This window comes from Bos javanicus, chromosome 3 (genome assembly GCF_032452875.1).
Source record: "Bos javanicus breed banteng chromosome 3, ARS-OSU_banteng_1.0, whole genome shotgun sequence".
Lineage (NCBI taxonomy): Eukaryota > Metazoa > Chordata > Mammalia > Artiodactyla > Bovidae > Bos > Bos javanicus.
The window spans coordinates 94,309,252-94,337,065 of NC_083870.1; the positions used below are offsets into that span (position 1 = coordinate 94,309,252).

Below are 27,814 nucleotides of genomic sequence, written 5' to 3' on the forward strand. Positions count from 1 at the left end.
TTGTGGCTTAGGAATACAGTAAATAAAAAACTAATACATACTGAATTTAACTCTGTCAGAAAATGGTCATAGTTAACACATATGTTGAAAAAATTAAAGGAATCCCAAAGAAAATGCTAATGCAATAGAAACAGGGGTGAAAGACATAAACAGGATGTATCCATCACAGAAAAAAACTATACATGGCCAATAAATACATGAAAATATGCTCATCTCATTAATAGTCAGTAAAATGCAATTCAGAGTGAGATATCGTTTTATATCCACCAGTATGGCAAAAATTAAAACTCTGATAATATCAAGTGCTGACAACTTTTATACACTGGAGATGGGCACAGATAGATATAAACTGGTAAACCTCTCTGGGAAACAGTTTAACCCACTCCAGTACTCTTGCCTGGAAAATCCCATGGAAGGAGGAGCCTGGAAGGCTGCAGTCCATGTGGTCGCTGAGGGTCATACACGACTGAGCGACTTCACTTTCACTTTTCACTTTCATACATTGGAGAAGGAAATGGCAACCCACTCCAGTGTTCTTGCCTTGAGAATCCCAGGGACGAGGGAGCCTGGTAGGCTGCTGTCTATGGGGTCGCACAGAGTCGGACACGACTGAAGCGACTTAGCAGCAGCGGCAGCAGCATGCATGGCAACCCACCCCAGTATTCTGGCCTCGAGAATACTCATGGACAGAGGAGCCTGGGGGGCTACAGTCCGTGGGGTCGCAAAGAGTCGGACACGACTGAGTGACTAAGGAAGGAATAATGTTGAAGATATCCATACCCTATAAAAAAGCAATTCTTCTCCTAAGCATTGTTGTTGTTTAGTCACTAAGTTGTGTCTGACTCTTTTGCAACCCCATGGACTATAGCCTGCCAGGTTCCTCAGTCCATGGGATTTCACAGCAAGAATACTGGTTGTTGTTTTACAGTCGCTAAGTTGTGTCTGACTCTTTGCAACCCCATGAATTGCAGTATGCCAGGCTTCCCTGTCCTTCACCATCTTCCATTGTTCAAACTCATGTCCATTGAGTCGGTGTGCCACCCAACCATCTCATCCTCTGTCACCCCCATCTCCACCTGCCCTCAATCTTTCCCAGCATCAGGGTCTTTTCCATTGAGTCAGCTCTTCACCAAAGTATTGCAGCTTCAGCTTCAGCATCAGTCCTTCCAACGAATATTCAGGGTTGATTTCCTTTAGGACTGACTAGTTGGATGTCCTTGCTGTCCAAGGGACTCTCAAAAGTCTTCTCCAGCAACACACTTCAAAAGCATCAATTCTTCAATGCTCAGTCTTCTTTATGGTCCAACTTTCACATCTGAACATGACTACTGGAAAAACCACAGCTTTGACCATACAGACCACATTGTCCAACACTGATATCTCTGCTTTTTGATACACTGTCTAGGTTTGTCATAGATTTTTTCCCTAGGAAAAAGCATCTTTTAATTTTGTGGCTACAGTCACTGTCCACAGTGATTTTAGAGCCTAAGAAAATAAAATCTGTTACTGTTTCCACTTTTTCCCCCATCTAATTGCCATGAAGTGATGGGACCAGATGTCATGATCTTAGTTTTTTGAATGCTGAGTTTTAAGCCAGTTTTCTGTAAAACCCAAACAAATTTTTTGGCTAACCCAATGTGTAACAAACCAAGCAATGTTTAGCTTGGCTTCAATGGTACTATTAGAAGATTACTAGTGGGAAATGAGATTGAAAATAGAGGATCAGATATGTACAGCACTGAATGTCAGAGTACACAGTTCATTCTAAAGGTAACATGAAGCCAAGAAAGGTTTTTAAGTAAAAGAGGGAAATAACTGACGACTAACTCCAAAAAAAATAATCTGGTACATACAATTCCTGTTTCATTCAAATTCATGTTCTGAGTGTCTGTTTGCAAAACATAAGTATAAGACATGCAGGAAGAGAGGGGAAATGGGGAGAAATACCTTTCCCATGCCCTGCAATAACCAGTAGGCATCCTGAAACTCTCAGAATGTCACTTCTCACAAATCACCATTTTCCCCCTTACTGTGGAAAGGATAAACGGTGATGTGTGACCAAAAATTTTATATACGCTAAAAAAGAAACATATATAAACACATATATACATTATTATTAATACATGTAGTTTAGATTAAAAATTCATAAAAGAATTATAAAGACAGTTCATATAAGGGCTTCTGCAGTCTTCTGAGTGACATATAGCAGAGAAACCACTAAGCTAGGGATAGAGTGTCTAATAACTTCTAATAGCTATTCATTTACTTTCATATTGTTACAGTTAATAATATTTATAATTTACTTTGAAATCATAATAAAGTCACCCATGCTAGTGGTTTTTGAAACTTGAAAATTAAATGAATATCTACATTATGATTATATGAATATTATTAAACAAGTTAGCAAGTTATCATTATCCTTCCTTCTACCAGTTAATAATACCATGTCCTAAACCAATCAAAAGAAAAGATTCTTACATTGTGGTCAGTGGATTATCTTACAACTCTGATTACAGTCTTTGTAAAATAATAACAACTACACTAGATAAAGTATTAAAATTTATAACTTCCTCAAACCATGCCAAGTTCTAACTTGCCAATAATTCCAAAGTCCAATGCCAGGCTTCCAAATTAAAGACTATTATTTTCCATCTGAGTCCAAAATTTTTTATCAACTATAAAGGGTGCAGACAAACTCATAAAGTATCCCCACCTGCCAGAGCATCCCGATAAAGCTGAACAAAATGATTGAAGATATCCTTTGGCAAACACTTTTCATCTGGTAGACATTGCAGAAGAATGACTATCTCAGACTGGCCAACTGCATGCATTCCCTTTGTTGTGAAACACCAGCACTTCCTGTTCACATCTACAGATGAAATAAAAATATATGAATGAAGACCTTCTTCTCAATCCTTATCCTTAAGAAATGCACAGAACTCTCTGTTTTAACACACTGAAGAATAAAATAGATCCCACTGACTTTGTATAATTCAATTGTGAACTGTCACTACTGAGCCAAAGGACTATTGCAGAAAATAAAACATACCAATGCCTCTGGCTTGGAGCAAACACTTAGATTGGATTCAGGCTGTGGCCTACAGAAAATATATTTTGATGTACACTTACTAAATTTAAACTGTGATTGAAAGAGTCTAGCTATTTATAGTCTTTCCTGGTAGAAAGTTCCAGATAGCCAGCAAGAGAACTTTAACTGGCTTCATCCTGTAAAAAGTGGTGAAATGCATGGCTTTTCTGGACTAATTACTTCCACTTCTTCACTTTAAGGCTACGCAGAGCCACAACAACACAAGCTATATGTAGTTCAAAACAATGTCAGTCCATGATACTTTTATTATTTGTACTTCAACACAAGATTCTCAATGGAATTGAAAGAGGGTTCAAATAAAATTATGGATACATGATATAAATCAACACTAATACAAGATCTTTCTTTCCCTCTGGGAATTGTTTCTTTATATACCAAACAAAAGGTGCCCAATCCAACTATATTAAGATGGTACACACTTAAGGAAATCTAGACTAGCTATTTTCTAAGTATATAAACTAGATATGGTAAATGGAAATTGCAAGCAGATTATTTAAAAATTTGATCCTAGAAGGAAAGGGGGCAAGCAAATACACAGTGAGACTGGAGGACTATTCCCCAGTGCTTTCTTCGTCTCTCCAAAACTCTGCCTATTAACATTCATCCAGGATAAATGCATTCTCCATTTTCCAGTATGATACTGGAACCAAGATTTGAAGTTACTGTCCTCTCTCTCATTCTGTTGCCTAAGAAGCTAGCACCAAGAATTGAGAAGTTTCTTCTGAGTTCTAACTTGTGATACATTGAAGTTTTACTATGTGTTAGTTAACACTACTCCCAAATAAGGTTTTGCACCATGATTAAATGTTTCTGAGATTTAAACCTAGCATGTATAAATTGATCCCCCTGGATAATTTATCCACCTCTAGTTATCCAAGTGGTGAGTTGTGACTTGGCATACTCATCTCAAGAAGAACTTAACTCAGAAGTTCCGTTTGGCTTTCCTCCATGGAGAATTCACTTATCTCACTCCTTTGACTAAAAACAAGAGTCTCAGTCCCACAGTTGTCCTCAAGAATATATAATTTTATACAAACCAACTTCTTCGGTACCCAGTTTTCATTAAGATGTACTTCTTCAGCAACCAGTTTTCATTAAGGATTTATTTCATTAAAAATACTTGTGTGTAATGAATCTAAAAGCTTTATTATCTATGACTCAGTACCTCATTTTAATTAAAAAAAAAAACAAATTTTCAACTTACAATTTACAATTTTAACCATTGACAACAAATTTGCATTTAAAACAAATACAAGTGGGTCAGGGCCACCATCCTCCAACTGCTGCATTACTGAAATCTGTGATGGTTTCTCTTCCACAGCATAGTCTGTAAAGGGAGAAAACAGTGTAAGAGACTGATTAAAGAGACAAATCAAGAAAGAAATCTGATAGAGGAACAGCCTCATTGTTCATAGGAAAAAGCAACTGATTTATAGATAGGCAAATACAGGTTTATATCTGCTACCCTAGTGTCATGTTAATAGTGCCCCTTTCATTCTCAAAAGTGAACCAGTCCAGTTTGGATGGTAACACAGTTATCCTATGCTTAGACTTCTCCACACAATGGTTTATATCACAGTCTAAAAACAACACTTTGATTTAACAAAAATCCTCCAACTATCATAATAAGAATTTCACATATAACATGTGAAATGAAAACACAATCTTAAATTTAACAACAGAGGCCAAGTTAATTTCTTATTAATTTAAGATTTATTAAAATAACCCAAATTTGAAACCTAAGTGGCAAATTTACTTATTACAAAAGAATATTTTTAGACGGTTCTAGTAAAGAAGTATTATCCAATCAAAAGAACACTTAACTTTATGTGAAAGTTCATTGTTGCAGCACCTGAGACACAAGCTGGACTTGACAGTATGATACATTCAGCCCAGAACCATGACAGGAACAGAAGACACAAACATGAATTCAGACTGAAGGAATTCATGGTTTAGGTGAAAGAATCAGACCACTACAGTATGTAAATTACAGTGAAAAATGTGTTAATGTAGTAATAGTCTATAAGAATTTCTCTTTAAACAGAGATGAGGATGTAAAACACTACTACAAAGACATCCAAGGTAGGATTCAGAGAAGTTTTCCATTAATATGGATTTTGAAAGATTGAAGAGTTATTCAAGGAGACTGGCATATAGCAGGGTATTCTAGAGAGAAGAAAGGAAAATAATAAAAATATTTATTACATGCCTGCTTTGTACGAATTTTATTATGTATTTTCAGGTATGAAATTTAATTTAATATTCATAATGATACTTAAGTAGGTATAGTTACATAATTTAAAAGAAAACAAAAAAATAGGAAAAGGATTCAGAGAGATAAATGACTTGCCCACTGGATCATAAGGGCTTCCCTGGTAGCTCAGCTGATAAACAATCCACCGGCAATGTAGGAGACCTGGTTCGATTCCTGGGTCAGGAAGATCTGCTAGAGAAGGGATAGGCTACCCACTCCAGTATTCTTGGGCTTCCCTGGTGGCTCAGTTGGTAAAGAATCAGCCTGCAAAGCAGGAGACCTGGGTTTGATTGTTGGGTTGGGAAGATCCCCCTGGAGAAGGGAATGGTTACCCACTCCAGTATTCTGGCCTGGAGAATTCTGGTCTGGAGAATGCCATGGACTGTATAGTCCATGGGGTTGCAAAGAGTAAGACAGGTCTGAGAGTCTTTCACTGGATCATAGAGCTAAAATGGACTGGTACTGGAATTAAAACTCAGGCTTTTCCAGCTCTTAATTAAGTCCATGTTCTTCCCACTATTCCACACCATAAAAAAAAGCATGGAAGTATGAAATGTGAACATTCAGAAAACAGCAAATAATCTGTAGTATGCCTGTAAAGTACTAGGGTGGTGGCTGAAAATAAAATTAAATAAATTGAAATAAAGTTACCAGGAATACTACACGTCAAAGGAAGTAATTTATCCTGAAGGCACTGGGAACCCATTGAATTTTCTAAGCAAGAACAGTATATGATAATATCTATGTTTAAAAAGATAACTGGACCTAAGCAAGATTATAAGCTTTTGCATCACAAAGAAAATCATAAACAAAATGAAAAGAAAATCTATAGACTAGGAGAAAATATTTGCAAATGATGCAACCAACAAGAGCTTAATTTCCAAAATATACAAACAGCTCACACATCTCAGTAACAAATAATAATCCAATCAAAAATGAGCAGAAAACCTAAAGAGACATTTCTCCAAAGAAGACATACAGATGGCCAACAGGCACATGAAAGAAAAGATGCTCAACATCACTCATAGAAAAATGCAAATCAAAACTACAATGAAGTACCACCTCATACCAGTCAGAATTGCTATCACTAAAAAGTCTACCTATAACATCCTGGAGAGGCTGTGGGGAAAAGGGAACCCTCCTACACTGCTGGTGGGAATGTAAATTGGTGAAGCTATTATGTAGAACACTACGGGGATTCCTCAAAAAACTAAAAATAGATTTGCCATATAATCCAGCAATTCAACTTCTGGGCATATACCTGGACAAAACTATAATTTGAAAACATGCACGCACCCCTCCCTATGTTCAGAGTAGCAACATTTAAAATAGCCAAGACGTGGAAACAACCTAAATGTCCACTGACAAAGGAACAGATAAAGAAGATATGGTGTATATACACACAATGAAATATTACTAAGCTATTAAAAGCAAAATAATGCCATTTGCAGTTACATGAATGGACATAGAGATTACTATACTAAGCGAAGCAAGTCAGAAAGAGAATTGATATCACTTATATGTAGATTCTCTACAAAACAGAAACAGACTCACTGACATAGAAAATAGATTTGTCATTGCCGAGGGAAATGGGCGTGTGGGGGAGGGTTGGATTGGGAGTTTGGGACTAGCAGATGCAAACTATTATATATGGAATGGATAAAAAACAGGGTCCTACTGCACAGCACAGGGTACTATATTCAATGTCCTGTAACAAATCATAATGGAAAATACATCAGAAAGTATATATATACATACACACGCTCACACACACATACATATATATACACACAAACACATGTATAACTGAATTACTTTGCTGTACACCAGAAATTAACACATTGTAAATAACTGTACTTAAAAAAAATAAAAGATAACTGGCACCAATGTGCAAGATTAAATAAAGGTGAGAAAAACTGAAGGCAAGGAGACAAGGTAAAAGCCTAGGACAAAAGTGAGGAAAGATTATTGGAAAAAACCAGCTCCTGAAAATGTACTGACTGGATGCTGATCTGGATCTATCAACAAGAAAATTTCACATACAGATAAGCATTCTTTTGACTGAGTAGTAACTTAGCTTCTTACCAGGGCTCACTAAAAATATTTTTTAACAGAAAACTGGTACTTATGTTCTGTGCTCTCCACTTATTATATATACATTTCTGAATGTGTATTCTACTCAAAACAAAAAGTTAAATGAATATACTGACTGTATAACATGGGTCAATCCTAGAACTATGAGCAACTCTTCACAGAGTATTATATGCTTTGGAATATAAAGAAAGAACTGCCAATAAGCTACATTTATATTACGATTAAAAATAATACAGCCTTTCAACAAATGCAATTATAATATAAAAACATAAATATATTCTCTAAAACAATCACTAACAGCAACAGTGCTTTTCATGGCACTGAATAATCACTTTTTTGTTGCTAGAAAAGAGAAAGGAGGTTATTACTTGAATTCACTCTCATTCCCTTAATTGGAAGGCAACATTTTGCATGTATAACTATCCCTGTTTAAACATCTAAGTCTACATACCTCCTTTTACCCCAGTGGAGATGAGAATGGGAGGAAGGCCATCTTCAGGAATAAGGTTCATTGCACTGCCAACAGGACTTCCAACCTGAGTTATACTTCCAGAGAATAGAGAAATATTCGTCTAGGAAAAGTAAATTGGCATAGACAGTATTACAGAGAGTTCAAGAATTTGGCAGGATATAGTCAAGACTACAAATGGGAATTTAAGTGAAAACTTCAAATTCATACTTTTTGCAACATAGCATAAGATACTCATTAACCTGTGAGTCTCAAGGGTTGGGCTTAAACTATGAATGAAAATGTGCAAATGTTTACAGTTGTATAGTTTCTCCTTTTGGCATCATCAAATCATAGTAATGAAAGAAAGGTTCCTTTACCAAGGTTTCTTTTACCATAAAAGAAAAATATTTTTTAAACCAGCAGTGGCAACAGAAACAAAATTTCAATATTATCTCATACTTTCTGAACATTTACACATTTGGATCTACTTAAAAGTCTTAGTGATAGGCTTTTTCAAAGTAACTTTGAGAATTGGGGTGATGGTTATACAACAATGTAAATGTAATTTAAAATGATTAAAAAGGCAAATTTTAGGTTATATATATTATACTATAATTTAAAAAATTAACTTTGATAACCTACAGTTTTCATTTACTTTGTAATGAAATTAAATTTCAAGTTCTTTTTCTTTGCATCAACATGAAGATCACATTAACTAAACTTAATAAAGTATAATGTTGCAGAATACATCTTGAGTGGGTTTAAATCTACTTAATTAACAATTTAATAGAATATGCTCAGAGAGCTATTAAAATGATGCTCTACTCTCTCTATTCTTCACAACTTAAGCAAGAAACAGAAGCTTTAAGCACTATTTACAGCAGCCAAGACATGACACAGAAGCAACCTAAGCATCCACTAACAGATGAATGGGTAAAGAAGATACACACATATACACACATACACACACACATAGGGCTTCCCAGGTGAACCTGCCTGCCAACGCAAGAGACATAAGAGGCATGTCGATCCCTGGGTCAGGGAGATCCCTGGAGGAGGAAATGGCAACCCACTTCAGTATTCTTGCCTGGAAAATCCCATGGACAGAGGAGTCTGGTGGGCCATAGTCCATGGGGTATCAAAGAATCATGCACACATGCGCACGTGTGTATGTGTACACACACACACACACACACACACACACACACACACACAGGAATATTACTCAGCCATAAAAAAGAATGAAATAATGCCATTTGTAGCAACTTGGATAGACCTAGACATTATCACACTAAACGAAGTAAGTGAGAAAGACAAATGTCACGTATTTATATATGGAATCTAAAAACAGTAATACAAATAAACTTATTTATAAACCAGAAATAGAGTCACAGACTTAGAAAACAAACTTTCCCTAAAGGGGAAAAGGGGAGGTGATAAATTAGGAGTTTGGAATTAACATATACACACTAGTTTATATAAAATAGATAAACAGCAAGTTCCTACTGTATAGTCAGTATCTTGTAATAATCTATAATGGAAAAGAATATGGAAAAGAATATGAAAAAGAATACATAAATATATAATATGCATAAATGAATCACTTTGTTGTACACTTTGCTGTATATAATACAACACTGTGAATCAATAATCCTTCCACTGTTAAAAAAGAAAGCTTTAGAAGAGTTAAAGGAAAAGCACATAAAAACTGTTTAACATGTTTAAAAATGTTTATACCAGCTTTACTCAAATAGCCCAAATATGGAAACAATCCAAATGCCTATTAACAGGAAAACAGGTAAATTGTGGCATAGCCATATGATGGAACATTACTCAGCAATAAAAAAATATTTACTCTTGATGCACACACCATGGATAAATCTCATTAATTACAGTTTAAGAAGCTAGACACAAAACATCATATACTATGTTTTTCCATTTATATGAAATTCAAAAACAGGCAAAACAGATCTGTGGTGATACATGTCAGAATAATGTTTATTTTCCAGGTTGGGGGCACGGGGAAGGGGGAAGGTATTGACAGAAAAAGGGCATGAAGGAAACTTCTATGGCGACGGAAATATGTGTATCTTTACCTGGGTGGTGGTTACATGTGTGTATGTGTTCATATGTATATATAGAGAGACACACACATATATGTATGTTCATCAATATTATCCTAAAGATTAATGCTCCTTAAGTACGTCACTATATATATATATAAAATACTTGAATAAAGATTAAAATTATTAAAAAAAAAAAACACCCAGGCATTAACATATTTTTGTCTATATTAACTATAATTTAGGACTATAAGTTTTTAGTGAGTTTTTGCTAAAAATTTTGCAGTGTTCTCAGTACACCACCCTATAATGAAATTTGGAAAATTTTATTGGCTAAACATTATTGATCTAAAGGGCTAATACAGGAAATAAAGTAACCTAATTCAACTTGTTATTTAATGATGGATAAATCCACCTTTCAGTATTATAAGAAGTAGTCATCTGGCCTCTACTTAAATATCTATGAAAAGAAATTTGTTTCATTTACTGAGCATCTTTTAAATAAGTGCCAGGCACTCTACTAGATCATAAAAATGAAAAAAATATATTCAACTCTGGCCTTAAAGTATTTGTTTCCCTTCATTTTATCAGACAAACATTAAAATAGAGTATTGAACAATGTGAGAGCACAGAAAAGCTAACTTGTTTTAGTTTCTCTTAATGACCTGAACTGTTTCACTAAAACAGTCATTCACTAGAGCTAGCTCATTCATTCACAAAATTTATGTTTTAAGAACCTATCATATAAGTTTCACAGAAAGAAAAACACTATAATCTTTACTGTATAATCACTATGGTTATCACTGATTCAGGTAAGATTGTCTCCAAGGGCAGTAAGATCATTGGCTGAAAGACTATAGAACAGGACACCCAGAGTCTCAAAGTATCACCCTCATTTTACTTTTTAATTGCAAAGAGGAAAAGCTACTTTTGCAGTGATCATACACAAGAGACATCAATTTAACCAACTATAAATTGATACTTCTCAATGTGTTCCAGTAAAAAATGACCATCATTTATGATAGTATCATTCTTGCTGAAAATATTTAATCTGAAACTATTTATGAGGACAAAAACAAACACAAATTAAGGATTTTATGCCAAATATGGCCTAAATGCTTCAAAATATTAATGATGTGAAAGACAAAAAAAAAAGTGGGAAAACTGTTCTCAATGAAAGAAAATCAAAGAAACATAAGAACTAAATAGAACCGTGATCCTTGATGGAATCCTAATTTTTAAAAAATATTTTAATAAAAAATTATATATATAAAATATATATACACATACATATGTGTAAATGAAAGAATAAGAACATCATGGAACAACTGAAGAAATCTGAATATGAACGATATGCTTGATAATAGAATTATATGTTAAATTTGTTTTATCATGTAATTGTACTTAAGTAAAAAAAAAAAAAAAAAAGACTTGTTCTCAGGAAACATAAGCTGAAGTATTGAAGTGACAAACTGCAACTAATCCTCAAATGGTTCCTCAAAAAAAAAGGTATGTGTGGGGGGCGTAAAGTAAAAATGTGGCAAAATGGGAACAGCAGGTGGATATGGATGAAGATATATAAGCGTCCACTGTACTATTCTTGCATCTCTTCTGTGGGTTTGAAGTTTTTCCACATAAACAACCATAGAAAAAATAAATTTTCTTGACAAAGTCATTCTATAGATACAAAGAAGAATCAGTCATAGTTCTTGCTATTGTCCTCTGCAGCCATAGAAAAATCCCCCAAAACAGGCTTAGAAATACTCGAAGACAGTGACATGGTTTACTGTACTTTCACCAAGAAGGAAATTTAGCTCTGTATGTCAATAAATTTAATCTTAATAACATGTAATTTCAACTGCAACCAAATCCAAAAATCATGTAAATTTCTAGAAAAATATTACTGAACATAAATATAAATAGTAACCATAAAAACTTGAAAAGTAGCAACATTATCCTAATTCTGATCCTCTTACTTTACTTAAAAAAAAAAAAAAAAGACAAACACACATAGCTGGAATTAATCACCTTATTATAATCTTGACCACCATATTAAATGGGCAAATAGGAATAAGATCGGGACCCACTGTATAAACAATCCTATGTGTATACTTTCTAATTATGGTCCTAGGTGGCTCTATTCTTTCACGGACTCAAAAAAAAATGAAGATAATATTTGTCCCCTTCTGAAAATAAACCTCCAAATGTGACCAGTATATCCTATAGAGACAAAGTAAATGTAACCACACAGTATGAGCTCGTTTCCTCAGATAAACTAATCTTTTACCCATTAAGTCTGTAGATTTTCAACTTATTTTTAAGCTTTAGAATCCCTTTTTAAAAATCTTACATGGGGAAAAAAAAAATCTTACATGGAAACACTACAGGTAAACCAGAAAAAAGTAGAGATACTCAGACTGAAGACAAAGGGACAGATTAATTCCTCAGCCATCTTCCTACTTCCTGGCCCTTCCTCACCACGACAACTTCTTGGAGGCTATCACAGAACCTGGGGAATATGCTTTTAAAAAGCTTGTGTATCATGGGACAGGGTTTCCCTGGTGCCTTGACAGCAAAAGAATCTGCCTGCAATGCAAGAGATGCAGGAGATGTAGGTGCAATCCCTGCATAGAGAAGATTCCCTGGAGGAGGGCATGGCAACCACCTCCAGTATTCTTACCTGGAGAATTCCATGGACAGAGGACCCTGGCAGGCTCCAGTCCATGGGGTCACAGTGTCAGACATGGCTGAGTGACTGAACACACATGTATATCTGTATCAGGGGACCAAGATTCTCTCCAGCACAACCTCTAGCTACAGTGGTAGGCTGAGCTCACCCAAGAATGACCTTTATAAGATTCTTTCTCCTGAAAAAATTTCCAAATATAGGGCAACAAGAACAACTGATTTTGCCACATTTATTTTAGCCCTAAATGCACACACAAGCAGGCACATTCGCACGCACACACGAAACTGTATCAAAAGTCTATAGGGTTCCACAGAAAGGTCACTCAATCCAGAAAAAGGCAAGACAGAGGCAGCACAATGCTGAGAAAAGAAAGTACTCACTTTTAGTTGTTGTTTTATTTTCTTACCTCTGCTGGTAGAGGACTGGTAGCTGCTGGCTTGACTGGGTCGTGTGCCACAGCCAGGGTTCCTGCAGAGGAAGTTCCATTCATGGTTAATTTGGCTGCATCAGCAACTTCTCCATTAGGCAAGATCCCATCAGCAAACCAAACTCGCCTCTGCTCTCTGGGCTGAGCCACTTGAGGAGCCAGAAAAATAAAACAGGCATCACTGTGACATTGGTAGGGTTTCTAACACCAAGAAGAGAAGGTCACCAATTTCAGATGTACAAAGAAACCACTATTTAGCATTTTATAATTATAAACATAATTGTGTGCATAAAAGTGGTTATCAGTTAATAAAATACATATTTAAATATATTCCTTACTTCTATAATTAAATATATTCCTTACTTCTATAATCCCTTAATTCTATAATCTTTAAACACAGTTTTAAAGATTTAAAACACTTTGCTTTAAAATATTAAATACGCCTATGATTGTCACATACTCTGTCCTGTTAACACAAACAGATAAACTAAGGAAAATGTTTGAAGTGCATAGGAAATAAACATCAGGGAAAAAATATCTAGAAATAGACGTCCAAATCTCCAGAAAGTATGAAGTTTCTGTAGGAATAAAGTATCTATCTGGAAAAGTGATACAGCATTTTGAAAGGGCAAAAGATGCCCTGAAGAATGTTGAAGAATCATTAACTAATTAAAGAAGAGCTGGCACAGATATGAAAGAACTGGGAAGCAAACTGACCAGATCTTGGCTGAAGCATAGCTGAGAAAGAAAAAGACTGATCTGGCAGTGTGAAAGAAGTCTGCATTTTAGTAAAAGGATAGGGAAAAGCTGGAAAACTGAGTCCGGAAAAATGATCTCTTCAAATCCAGTTTTGAAAATCAATTCAAACAGTGAAAACAAAGAGAGACTAGGGAAAAACAACAAAAGATGTAAAGAGGATAAAGATTTTAAGAAAGAAAACCTGAGCTCATAAAAACACGAGAATGACTAAGGGATGATCTGAAAAGAAGAGGGAAATGGGGAAAAGTATGATAATGTCAATAGAAGTTTTTGATCTTCAAAAGGGGAGGAGGGCTATTTAGCAAGGGGAAGGGAATACTGCTAGACAAAAAAGTTATAAAATTAATGAAAGAATACAGAGTTTAATTATCAAGGGAGACTTATTGACAAGATCATATTAAAGAAATAAATAATTGCTACTTTTGCTATTCATAATCCCCTGAACTTAACAAAGTGCCTTTCATCTAACAATACTATTATCATAAAGATATAATAAACTAAAATAAGTTGAGTCTATAATTTTCCATCTATCATATGATATCAGAATTAAAGTTTGATTTTATAAAGATCTGTGCACCTAACACAGTATTTTCATATTTTTATATGGATAGATTTTTTTTTAATGGCAATATATATTCCAAAAATTGATATTAGAATGGGCTGTTCAGAAAAAAGAATTCTCATTTTTATCACTTCTTAAAGTCCTACAAAGAACACTAAGGTAGGCATGAGGCTAGGATTTTTCAGGCTGACTTCAAATTCTTCAACTCTTTTCAAGTAAAAACAAAGTAATTACTCCATTCTTAAGTGGGAGAGGGTATTGGCATATTTTTAGAGATGCCTCCAAATTATCAGGCAATACAATATTATTCTTAATTTGCCCAGAAATAGTCTCAGGACATTTCTCACCTGTTCTTCCACTTTAATAACCACCCAAAGGGACTTATCTGCAGCGTGTTAAAGACTTGTGATGTAAAATCACATCAGCACCTTTTCAGAGGAACTTGGTGAGGAAAAAGAGAAAGAATAGCACATGATCCCCTACCTTCTGCTCCAGGGTGCTTTAAAACTCCCACAGGTACCATCACAGTGGGAGGTGGAGAGCTCAGGGCTCCTGAGGCCTGAGCTTGCTGCAAGGGAGGGATAGTAGAACAGTATTCAGCAGGATTGTTAGGGTTAGGGCTCTGGCTTGAGGCACTCATCATGTTCTCCCAGGCTTGAGCTAAAGCAAATACAGACACAATCAATGTGAATGGATTGCAAAATATGGACATCAAGACCTCCACAATATTGGATAAATAATGTAGTTCCTCCTCATTAACACTCATAGTATGTCTCTCTTCCAGCTAATAAAGGTATTAAGGAGACAGGTGATTTTATTCAGTAAAGGAGACCATGTAGTTAAGTAAACTATTTGGAAGCAACAAATAAGAATTACAGGATACTTCTGATACAGACTGACAGCAGACTAGTCTTGAGGTTAATGATAGGCTCCTGGCTCCTTTAAAGAGGACCACACATTCTCTTAAGAGGGAGTAAAATAAGTTTAAACTTATTAAAGATTTACAGTTGGGATAGCATTTAGACTTTTCTGGTGGTGGGACAGGTTTAATATTTAATGCATTAAAAAAAAAAACCTCAGGGGCTAAAAGAGCAAAACTCTGTTGTATGATATTTTTTGTTTCATTTCTACATTTTTAGGCTCTTCTCAGCTGAAGTAAAATCTCATTTGAAAAATTCTGAAGCCTAAAGCTCAGAAGAAAACATCTTAACATTTCTATGAATTTTGCTTTCGTGCAATCATTACCCTGTGTAAATGTATACAGCAAGAACAACCATTTCACATCTCTGGTGTGTCTCAAAAGCACAGGACCCATTTGAACATGAAAATGTGCCAATATCATATAAGTGCCATCAACCAGTATGAATGATCACAAATGTGTTAAGGTTCTGCATACTCCATAATTTTACTAATTACTGACATATCAACTATTGTCTTCAAAGTAAATAGGATGAAAGATGCTACAGAAATGAAATATATAAATTTTATTATCTAGGCTCAGGTAATATCACACGCTCAGGAATAAAATCACCCAATTTTTGGAGCATTTTTTTAAAAATCTCATTCTGCATCAAAGAATGATCCATAAGATTTTGAATACTTGTTGCCTCCAAACTGCAGGACAAAGCTAGAAAACAACAGTTATGTTCCTTTGAAAGCACTGGCAGGAAGAGGGAAGGAAGAGAAAAGGAGAAAGGGAAAAAGGGACAGGAAACACTGAAAAGCATCAAATTAAATATTCAGTAAAAGACCAGGCTAAGCCATGCGAAAGGAAAGATGCTGGAAAAACCAGGAAAAGAAGAATTTAGGATCCCCTGTTAAGGGCATCCTTGGCTTAATAAAAAAAGTAAGTATTCCATATGAATCCTCTGCCATTTCCTTCATCTTTAGCTATGCCAAGTTAAAAAAACAAGCTATCAAGTTGGAAGACCTCATCAAATAAAAGAGGTATTGGGTACTGTAATTAAGCAGCATGCTATTATCTGTGAATAAATATCTGAAAATGAAATGATCACTGAGTGAAATAACCACCATCTGAAAAATGACCCTTAAGAGTAAAGAGAATGAATTCATATTTGATCAAAATTATAAGAATTCAGAAATGGAAGGAAACTGGGTGGATCACAGGAAATCAGAAAAGATCAGATTAAATAACATGCAATAGGTTAATAAGCCAGCAACAGGAAAACATCACTATGAGCAACGCAGACACAAAGAGCAGGAGGGGCTTTGAGCAGATAAGTTTCAGCCTCCAGGAGACACACTATCCTGGCGTAAGCAGCACTGGTATCTAACGCCAACATTTCATGTCTATTAGTAACTGTTCTGGCAACTGTACAAAGATGCACTCAAAGAGAAAACACCAAATAGTCTAATCAATTTTATTTCATCTTTTTACAAGAATACTCTGGGGTTAGTTGGTTTGTTTGGTTTTAACTAAAATGCCCTTGGATTTATTTCCAGTCCTGCAAAAGGTGAACACAGGATAAGCTATATTTACCTTTTCCTGGCCATATTCTTTGACCATATAAGTAAATTCAAAATCATTATCCTCATAACAAATCTAAGTGGTACTAAGGTGATAAATGATAGAAAAATGCAATTTTCTTTGATCCTAGATGCTAAAAATATTTATTTTTCACAAGATGAGTGAACCAAGGTGTTAATAAGAATATATTCAGTCATTAAGATATTCCCTAGAAAGAGAATTCTTCCCTCGAAAGGAAAACCTCAGCCCAGTTTAAATATTTCATCAACTTAGTGGTCAATAGCCCCCTCCCCCTCCCACTCCAGTTACTTCACAGGAACATTAACAGCCATGTAGCACCAGATTTCCACAAAAATTTCCATTCTTCCAGCAAAACTTACCTGAATTTAGCAATTATTCATTAAACTAGGCACAGGAATTCTGAAATACTAAGATATTTTCAAATTTTTCTGTTAAAGTTACAACATCTGAGAAGGTGAGCAACTTGAAGAGCAAGGCAGGAAAAATCAGGAGTTTTTTCACTGGCATTCTCTTGTTCTGTCTCAGTAACTGTGAATTCAACCTGTTTTAATACTTACCATTCATTAGCACTGAATGGCAGATTACACATACTCTAGCTTCCTTTCTATCCATGTATAACAGTTTACATTTCAGGCTACAGCAGGAAGCACAAAAGACCTGCAGGAAAAAGAACATACTAAATTACTTAGGATCATAGTATAAAGGAAGTAAACCAATACTGATCAACACTGTGGTCAGGAAACCATATTAATACAACACTAAAAACTTCAAAGTGAAGTCACTCAGTCGTGTCCGACTCTTTGTGACCCCATGGACCCCTGTGGACTGTAGTCTATGAGGTTCCTCTGTCCATGGGATTTTCCAGGCAAGAGTACTGGAGTGGGTTACCATTTCCTTCTCCAGAGGATCTTCCTAACCCAGGGATTGAACCCAGGTCTCTCGCATTGTAGGTAGACACTTTACTGTCTGAGCCACCAGGGAAGTCCTAAAAACTTCAAAGGAAAATGCAATTGAGAAAGCTGGGTGTGGAGACCCCTATTCAAAAGCAAGAAAGAGATGAACATATCTGTCAAAAATAAGGAAAGTTAAATTGCTGACTGAGAACAAACATTTTTAGCCAAGACTATATAGCAAATATATACATGCCCAGTCTCTTTAGTCAAGTCTGACCCAGGGAGAGAACCCACATGTCCCGTGTCTCCTGCACTGCAGGAGGATTCTTTACCGCTGAGACACCGGGGAAGCAAATACATAGCAGGGGAAAAAATCGAAGCTGTTTTTAGGCAAAATTTCTCTTCAAAATATCATATGACATGGGTGTTTAGACCAGTAACATCTGCTATTTCTGTTTAAAGAGTCAATATTGTTGTCATTCAGTCACCAAGTGGTGTCCGACCAGGCTCCTTTTGTCCATAGGATTCTCCGGGCAAGAATACTGGAGTGCATTGCCATGCCCTTCTCCAGGGTACTGGAGTGGGTTGCCATGCCCTTCTCCGGGGATCTTCCCAATCCAGGGATCGAACCCAAATCTCTTAGTCTCCTGCAATGGGAGACGGGTTCTTTACCACTAGTGCCACCTGGCAAGCCCTTAGCTTTCCTGCCAAGAAGCAATCGTCTTCTAATTTCATGCTTGCAGTCACCATCTGTAGTGATTTTAGAGCCCAAGAAGAGGAAATCTGTCATTACTCCACCTTTTCCCCTTCTATTTGCCAAGAAGTAATTGGACCAGGTGCCATGATCTTAGCTTTTTTACTATTGAGTTTTAAGCTGGCTTTTTCACTCTCCTCTTTCACCCTCATCAAGAGACTCTTTAGTTCCTCTTCTCTTTCAGCCATTAAAGTCATATTATCTGCATATCTGAGATTATTGATATTTTTCCAAGCAATCTTGATTCCAGCTTATAACTCATCCAACCCAGCACTTCACATAATGTGCTATGCAAACAAGTTAAATAAATGGGGTGACAATAAATAGCCTTGTCGTACTCCTTTCTTAATTTTGAAACAGTCAGTCTTCCACATAATGTTCTAACTGTTGCTTCTTGACTCACATACATGTTTCTCAGGAGACAGGTAAGATGGTCTGGTATTTCCATCTCTTGAAGAGTTTTCCACAGCTTGTTATGATCCACAACTGAAGGCTTTAGCATAGTCAATGAAACAGAAGTAGATGCTTTTCTGGAATTCTCTTGCTTTGTCTATGATGCAGCAAACGTTGGCAATTTGATCTCTAGTTCCTCTGTCTTTTCTAAGTCTAGCTTGAATATCTGGTAGTTCTTGGTTCACGTACTACTGAAGCCTAACTTGAAGGATTTTGAGCATAACCTTACTAGCATAGGAAATGAGTGAAATTGGCCAGTAGTCTGAACATTGTTTAATATTGAAGATTGATCTTTTCCAGTCTTGTGGCCACTGCTGAGTTTTCCAAATTTGCTGGCATAATGAGTGTAGCACTTTAATAGCATCATCTTTTAGGATTTTAAATAGCTCTGCTGGAATTCCAGCACTGCCACTAGCTTTATTGGCAGCAGTGCTTCCTAAGGCCCACTTGACTTCACACTCCACAATGTCTAGCTCTGGGTGAGTGACCACACCATCGTGATTATCCAGGTCATTAAAATATTTTTTTGGTATAGTTCTTCATGTATTCTTGCCACCTCGTCTTAATCTCTTCTGCTTCTCTCATTTCAGTCTTTGATTGTGCCCATCTTTGGATGAAATGTTCCTTTGATATTTCCAATTTTCCTGAAGAGATTTCTAGTCTTTCCCCTTCTGTTGTCTTCCTCTATTTCTTTGCATTGTTCATTCAAGAAGGCCTTCTTGTCTCTCCTTGCTATTATCTGGAACTCTGCATTCAGTTGGTTATACATTTTCCTTTCTCCCTTGCTTTTCACATCTTTTCTTTCCTCAGCTATTTGTAAAGCCTCCTCAGACAACCATTTTGCCTTCTTGCATTTCTTTTTCTTTGGGATGGTTTTGGTCACCACCTCCTGTACAGTGTTATGAACCTCTGTCTACAGTTCTTAAGGCACTCTGTCTACCAGATCTAATCCTTTGAATCTATTCGTCATCTCTACCGTATTATCATCAGGGATTTGATTTAGGTCATACATGAATGGCCTAGTGGTTTTCCCTAATTTCTTAATTTTAAACCTGAATTTTGCTATAAGGAGCTGATGATTTGAGCCAAAAGTCAGCTTCAGGTCTTGTTTTTGCTGACTGTATACAGCTTTTCCATCTTTAGCTACAAAGAATGTAATCAATCTGATTTCAGTACTGACCATTTGGTGATATCCATGTGTAAAGTCATCTCTTGTATTGTTGAAAAAGGGTGTTTACTATGACCAGTGCATTACCTCTGTGTGACTCCATGGACGTAGCCTGCCAGGCTCCTCTGTCCATGGGATTTTCCTGGCAAAAATACTGGAGTGGGTTGCCATACCCTTCTCCAGAGGATCTTCCTGACCCAGGGATCAAACCCACATGTCCGTCTCCTGCACTGCAGGCAGATTCTTTACTGCTGAGCCACCAGGGAAGCAAATATATAGGAGGAAAAAAAAAAAAAAACCTAAGCTGTTCTTAGGCAAAATTCCTATCTACAAACATATAACTTGGGTGTTTAGATTAGTAACATCTGCTATTTCTGTTTGAAGAGGCAATATAGCAGGTGAAATAAACAAAGACTGGGAATTCTGGGCTTTCACTTCTGTTTTTTTACTACCCTTATGTGTGGAATAATAATCATACCAGCTGCTTTCATTGGTTTGCTATGCAAGCCAGGAAAGATCAAAATACACAATTTAACCATAAAAGTAAGCACAGCCCCAGCTCCAGGGAATCAAACCAGGCCACCAAAAATTGGCCATGCCAATTTCCAGCACCTTATTTCCACTTTCCAGGGTTGGTTCCCGACAATCTTACTTTATTTTCCCTTTCATACCAGGCAACAAGAATCTCCTTAGCTCCCTGTTAAGATTTATTTTCTTGAGAACTCATTAATCCCTATCAGAGAAAACTTCATACAGGTAGAAAGGTGTTCCCAGCAGTGCAAATTTTACTAATCCAGTTTTTATGGCCAATAAGTATACTGTATCTTACATAACTGAAACAAGGGATGAGGTCCTATTAAAGACAAAGTGAGAGCAATCACCTCTCCTTCTACTAGGTATAATTAATCTACCTAGTTACCATGACTACCAATTTACATTTTCAGAGGCTTCCCATTATCAAAACAACTCTGTGGTATAGGGAGAACTGGGGCTATATTACCTTATTTTCTATCAGAGGAAACTGAATTTGGATCGTTAAATGACTTGCTCAAGTTCACAGGAAACTATATGAATTCTAGGCACTTAACATACATGTATTATCTCATCTAAACTCATAAATTCTATGAAAGCATTCATTCATAATTAACAGAGTTAAATAAATGTGAAGTAAAACTACTCTGTCATATAGCTAGTAAGCTACATAAAAGGTTCGAAACACTGTATTGGAGGCAGTTACCAAAACCATCCCAAAGAGAAAGAAATGCAAGAACTCAAAGTGGTTCTCTGAGGAGGCCTTACAAACTGCTGAGAAAAGAAGAGATGTGAAAGACGAAGAAAGGGAAAGATATACCCAACTTAATGCGGAGTTCCAGAGAACAGCAAGGACAGATAAGAAAGTCTTCTTAAGTGAGCAATGTAAAGAAATAGAGGAAAACAACAGAAGGGGAAAGACAAGAGATTTCTTCAAGAAACTTAAGAGATACCAAGGGAATAATTCATGCAAAGATGGGCACAATAAAGAACACAGATGGCAAGGACCTAACAGAAGCAGAAGAGATTAAGAAGAGGTGGCAAGGATACACAGAAAAACTATACAAAAAGGTCTTAATGACCCAGATAACCACAATGATGTGGTTACTATTCTATAGCCAGACATGGAGTGTGAAGTCAAATAGGCCTTAGGAAGCATTACTACAAACAAAGCTAGTGGAGGTGCTGGAATTCCAGCAGAGCTATTTAAAATCCTAAAAGATGATGCTTTTAAGGTGCTGCACTCAATATGCCAGCAAAATTGGAAAACTGAGCAGTGGCCACAGCACTGGAAAAGGTCAGTTTTCATTTCAATCCAAAAGAAAGGCAATGCCAAAGAATGTTCAAAGTACTGTACAACTGCACTCATTTCACATGCTAGCAAGGTAATGTTCAAAATCCTTTAAGCTCGGCTTCAACAGTACGTGAACCAAGAACTTCCAGATCTACAAACTGGATTTAGAAAAGGCAAAGGAATCAGAGTACAAATTGCCAACATCTTTTGGATCATAGACAAAGCAAGAGAATTCCAGAAAAGCATCTTCTGCTTCATTGACTAAGTAAGCTAAAGCCTCTGACTCTGAGGATCAGAACCAACCGTGAAAAATTCTTAAACAGAAAACCAGACCGCTTAACCTGTCTCCCGAGAAACCTGTACGCGGGTCAAGAAGCAACAGAACTGGGCATGGAACAACAGACTGGTTCAAAATTGGGAAAGGAGTACATAAAGGCTGCCTGTTGTCAACCTGCTTATTTAACTTCTTTATGCAGAGTACATCATAGGAAAGGCCAGGCTGGACGAATCACTAGCCAGACAATCAAGACTGCCAGGAGAAATATCAACAACCTCAGATATGCAGATGATACCACTTTAATGGCAGAAAGCAAAGAGGAACTAAAGAACCTCTTGATGAGGGTGAATAGTGGAGAGTGAAATAGTGGAGAGTGAAAAAGCTTGCTTAAAACTCAAAGTTCAAACAACTAAGATCATGGCATCCGGTCCCATCACTTTATGGCAAATAGATGGGGAAAAAGTAGAAACAGTGACAGATTTTATTTTCTTGGGCTCCAAAACCACTGTGGATAGTGACTGCGGCTACAAATTAAAAGACACTTGCTCTTTGGAAGAAAAGCTATGACAAACCTAGACAGTGTATTAAAAAGCAGAGACATCACTTTGCCATCCGTATAATCAAAGCTATGATTTTTCCAGTAGTCATGTAGAGATGTGAGAGTTGGACCATAAAAAAGACTGAGCACCAAAGAATTGATGCTTTTGAATTGTGGTGATGGAGAAGACTCTTGAGAGTCCCTTGGACTGCAAGGAGATCCAACCAGTCAATCCTAAAGGAAATTAATCCTGAATATCCATTGGAAGAACTGATGCTAAAGCTCTAATACTTTGGCCAGATGATGCAGAGAGCTGACTCACTGGAAAAGACCCTGATGCTGGGAAAGACTGAGGGCAGGTGGAGAAGGGGGTGACAGAGGATGAGATGGTTGGATGGCATCACTGATTCAACAGACGTGAGTTTGAGCAAGCCCCCGGAGATAGTGAAGGACAGGGAAACCTGACATGCTGCAATCCATGGGGTCGCAAAGTCAGACACAACTTAATGACTGAAAAACAACAGCTCATTACAATGCTCTTAACACCACAATTCAACACAACTGTAGTTTGAGAAATTAACTACCGAGCAGGGAATGGCACCCCACTCCAGTACTCTTGCCTGGCAAATCCCATGGACGGAGGAGCCTGGTAGGCTGCAATCCATGGGGTCGCGAAGAGTTGGACATGACTGAGCGACTTCACTTTCACTTTTCACTTTCATGCATTGGAGAAGGAAATGGCAAGCCACTCCAGTGTTCTTGCCTGGAGAATCCTGGGGACGGGGGAGCCTGGTGGGCTGCCGTCTATGGGGTGGCACAGAGCTGGACACGACTGAAGCAACTTAGCAGCAGCAGCTGCTTACCAAGAAGCATAACCAAGTGGCTATGTTTTAAGACCAGAGGACAAAAAAACTTGAGAAATTGATCTCTGAGATTGTAAGCCAACAGATTATTTTAAAGTTCTTTTAATTCAGGGTCTTATAAAGGTTATGCCATATTCACCACCAAAATCCTCAGCGGTAAACAAAACTGACTGTAAGTCAAGTTATTTAAAAGTAATTTGCAACTTAATGTATAATTTTATTTAAAATAACAAATTGCCATCTAGCAAAATACAAATCAGGGTTTCTTCACCTTTCTTTTTGAATTAAGTATAAAAGTGTATAAAAGTATAGCATTAAGTTTAATAGGTTTTTTTTTTTGAGGGGAAGTATTTTATTTTTGTATTGATACTACTGTCACTCAATTCTGCAGGGAAAAACAGAGAAAAAAGGAATAACAATGGACAAAAATTACTACCTTTAAATGCTCAAAGGTCCAGGTGATGTCTATGCAATAAACCTATTAGGTTTTTAATTTGTACCCTCTCCATCACATTTATGGGGAAAAAGCATGAGTTATACAGCCAAAAAAAGCCTTGGTTGGTTTCTAGTTCCACTTAGTTTCTTCAACTGTAAAGTAGGGATAATATCACCGTTTACACAGGTTTACTAGAAAGATTAAATTAGATAATAAACAAAATACTGAGCATGTACTAAATAAATGTTAGCTCCTTTCTGATTCCCTCTTAGCTGGCTGCCTAGGAACTGTGTGGTCATAGTTCCAGGTGTTGATAGAGAAGTGGCCCTAGTACTAAGGACTTCAATTTCACCATTCTCTTATTCTGTTTTTTCCTAAAATAATTGCAAATTGCTTTGGAGTGTGGACTCTGCAAGTCAAAGAGTCTGAGTTAGAATCCTAACTCAAACAGTTAGTTGCTGTGTGATTTTGAACAAGTTACTTAATCATTTTAAACCTTTTGCAAAATATGGATTATAACACTAGCTATCTCCTAAAGAGTTAACATATACTAAATAAGATAATCAGCATTTAGAAGTGTCTGGCACATGGTAAACATTGAATAAATATTAAATGAGAACATTATCTCATTCTCCTCACCATCACTACCACCATCATCATCAATCTGCCTCCAACTGTAAAGCATCTGCAACTTTGTTATTGTTTTGTTACTTATTATATTTCATATACTAAAGCTTTGTCATCTACAGAAATATGAGCAGTATGTTTTCATACAGTGACCATTCCTATACTGTTTTTGCCTCTCTTTAATTAAAAACAGAACAGTAAGCAATACATAATGTTCACTGAATGAATCAATGAGTAAACAAATAAATGGAAATAGATGAACAGATGGCAACATAGATGGGCCCTTTTCGACTTTCCTTGCTTTTCCAATAGAAAGTGCTTTTATTGCAAAGACAATGTAACAAGTTAAAAATGTCTCCAAAGACAAATACTGACCCTATCCCAAGAATGGACTGGACTAGTACCATTTGGCTGAAAGTTTAATACAAAGTTTTACAGGGCTATGAAAATTTCAATTTTCTCCTAGGATTTACTTTCCCACTCCAAAATAACTAACAATTTTCTGAAACCTTCATCATCTACCCCTATTTCACCTTCTCTCTATATTTTTGATATGAAATATGAGCCAAGGATTTAGAAATTTCTTACTGCTTTCACCACTAAATACAAAAATTTACCTAAATACAAAAAAAAATTCCCTACCTTCTCTTTCTTACCCTTGTTGAAAACCTAACACTCAATAAATGCACAAATGTCATCTCTCTGGCTTTCTCAAAATTTTTTCTCTTCCTTTGATTAATCCCCTTTTTCTTCTAAAACAACTTGTCTAGAAGATCATTCATGATGTTATATAAATACAGTAGTTATCTTCCATCCTTAAAAAAATTCACCCATAATCACCACCTTCATTTAATAATTGCTCCAATTTTTTCTGTTCTCCCTTAACAGTAAAATCTGAAAAGGATCTCTCAGTCCCTTCACTTCTTATTCCATTTTCAACCAATTCCCCATTTTTGACCCATCCTGCTTCTGTATTCATAGAATAGAAAAAAGCATTCTCTATCAAAACAGCTTTTATAAGTGACCCTACTGTAGTCAAGTATAATGGTCCTTTCCCTGTCCCATCTTATTGACCCTGATCAGCATTTTACATAGGTGACAGTCCCCATCCTTTGACAAACTACATTCTTCTTTTGACTTCCAAGACAACACATTTTCTTTGTTTTCTACCTGTCTCTCTGCCACTCTTTCTCAGTCACTGTACTGAGTCTTTCTTCTCCATTTGACCTCAGTGGCTCAGGCCTGGGCCCTTTCTCTTCCGTCTATCCATTCTTCCCTAGGTGAGCTCATGCATCCCCATGGCTTCTCACTGAATTCCCTACATAACCTGCAAAGCCCAATGATCTATTCCCTGAGTCCCTCTCTAAGCTCTTTTTATGAGGTTTCTTTTACTTGTACTTTAACCACACTGTATTCCTTTCAGTTTCCTGAAGAGGTGCTTTCCTGCCTTAGAGACTGTGTCTATAATGTTCACTCTTCCTAAAGCATTCTGCTCCCTGTTTTGATGACTGACTCCACAAATTTCATATATCACCTAAAATGCCACTTTTCAGAGGACTACCCAGACCTTACTCCCCCTGTCCCTCTTATACAGTATCCCTCCTTGTTAATTTCCTAAATAGGCCTCATCACAATTTGCAATTCTGTTTGTTTGCTTTTGGTTATTCCCACTAATCTTTACATGAGAATATGGATCTTAGCATAAACCAGCACCCAGGACAGTGACAGACACTCGGTGTTTACTGAATAAAGTAATTGTCTGGCATTCATTTATTCATTAACAAACATTCACTGAGTGCTTTGTAGGTAGCAGGTACTGCACCAAATGCTGGGGATATAAAAAGAATCATAATCACAAGATCCTTACAGACCAATGAGGGAGAAGGACAAAGATAATACTGTATGATAAGTGCTATGACATGGGTGAGGCTGATTTTTAGCCCTCAGTCTTTTCAATGGAAAACATTTCCTAGCTTCATTAGAACTCAAGATGAAACCAGCGTGCTTGATCCTGTTTCACCACGCCAGAATGGTTAAACTCATGTCAGTGAAAAGATAGGACAGGCAGGTTTTCAGGCAGAGTATGAGGGAAACTAACTTACTATGCAATATTCTATTTAAAGCATCTATTTCTTACTCTTATATCTATTGTTTCCCATTAACATAAGCAAATAGAAAATGGGATTGCCCTGATGGCTCAGTGGTAAAGGATCTGCCTGCCAATGAAGGCACACAGGTTTGATCCCTGGTCCAGGAAGATGCCACGTGCTGCAGAGCAACCAAACCCGTGTGCCACAACTGCTAAGTCTGTGCTCCAGTGCCCAGGAGCTCCACTACTGAGCCCACGTGCCACAACTACTAAAGTCCACGTGCCTAGAGCCCGGGCTCTGCAATAAGAGAAGCCACCACAAGGAGAAGCCCATGCATCACAACTAAAGAGTAGCCCCCACTCACCACAACTAGGAAAAAGCTCTCATAGCAACAAAGACTTAGCAGAGCAAAAAATAAATAAATAAAATTATTTTTAAAAAGAAAACAAACAACCCAATTAAAAGAAAGGCAAAAGATTTAAATAGACTCTTTACCAAAGAAGATACACAGATGGGAAATAGGTATAAGAAAAGATGTTCAGTATCATGTCATTAGAGTTGCAAATTAAAACAAAAATGAGATACTACACCTATTAAAACATCTAAAATTTGGGATTTCCCTGCCTGTCTGGCAGTTAGGACTCCAAGCTCTCATTGCCAAGGGCCCAGATTCAATCCCTGGTTGGGGAACTAACATCCCACAAGCCACACATTGTGGCCAAATAAATTAATTAATTAAAATGTCTAAAAATCCAAAACTGACAAGACCAAATGCTGGTGAGGATGTGGAGCAACAAGAATTTTCATTCACTGCTAATGGGAATGCGAAAATGGTACAGCCACTTTGGAAGACAATTTGGCAGTTTTTTATGAAGAGAAGCGCTTCTCTGGTGGCTCAGACAGTAAGGAATCTGCCTGCAATGTCGGAGATCTGGGTTTGACTCCTGGGTCAGAAACATTCCCTGGAAAAGGG

At 36.8% G+C, this 27,814-nt stretch overlaps 1 protein-coding gene across 4 annotated transcripts in view; it reads right to left on the bottom strand.

Annotated features, from left to right (window-relative positions):
- ZFYVE9 (zinc finger FYVE-type containing 9) overlaps window positions 1–27,814 on the bottom strand; it is a 117,046-nt gene that overhangs the window by 53,445 nt on the left and 35,787 nt on the right. Inside the window, exons 4-9 of one of the 4 annotated variants that reach the window (XM_061411969.1) lie at window positions 17,475–17,574; window positions 14,892–15,068; window positions 13,067–13,128; window positions 7,909–8,029; window positions 4,314–4,436; window positions 2,714–2,869 (exon numbers count right to left, since the gene is read on the bottom strand). In XM_061411969.1, the coding sequence (XP_061267953.1) occupies window positions 2,714–2,869; window positions 4,314–4,436; window positions 7,909–8,029; window positions 13,067–13,128; window positions 14,892–15,068; window positions 17,475–17,574 (739 nt within the window). Of the gene's footprint in view, window positions 1–2,713; window positions 2,870–4,313; window positions 4,437–7,908; window positions 8,030–13,066; window positions 13,237–14,891; window positions 15,069–17,474; window positions 17,575–27,814 lie in introns of all 4 variants that reach the window. The other 3 variants (XM_061411967.1, XM_061411971.1, XM_061411970.1) reach the window with 3 other exon arrangements.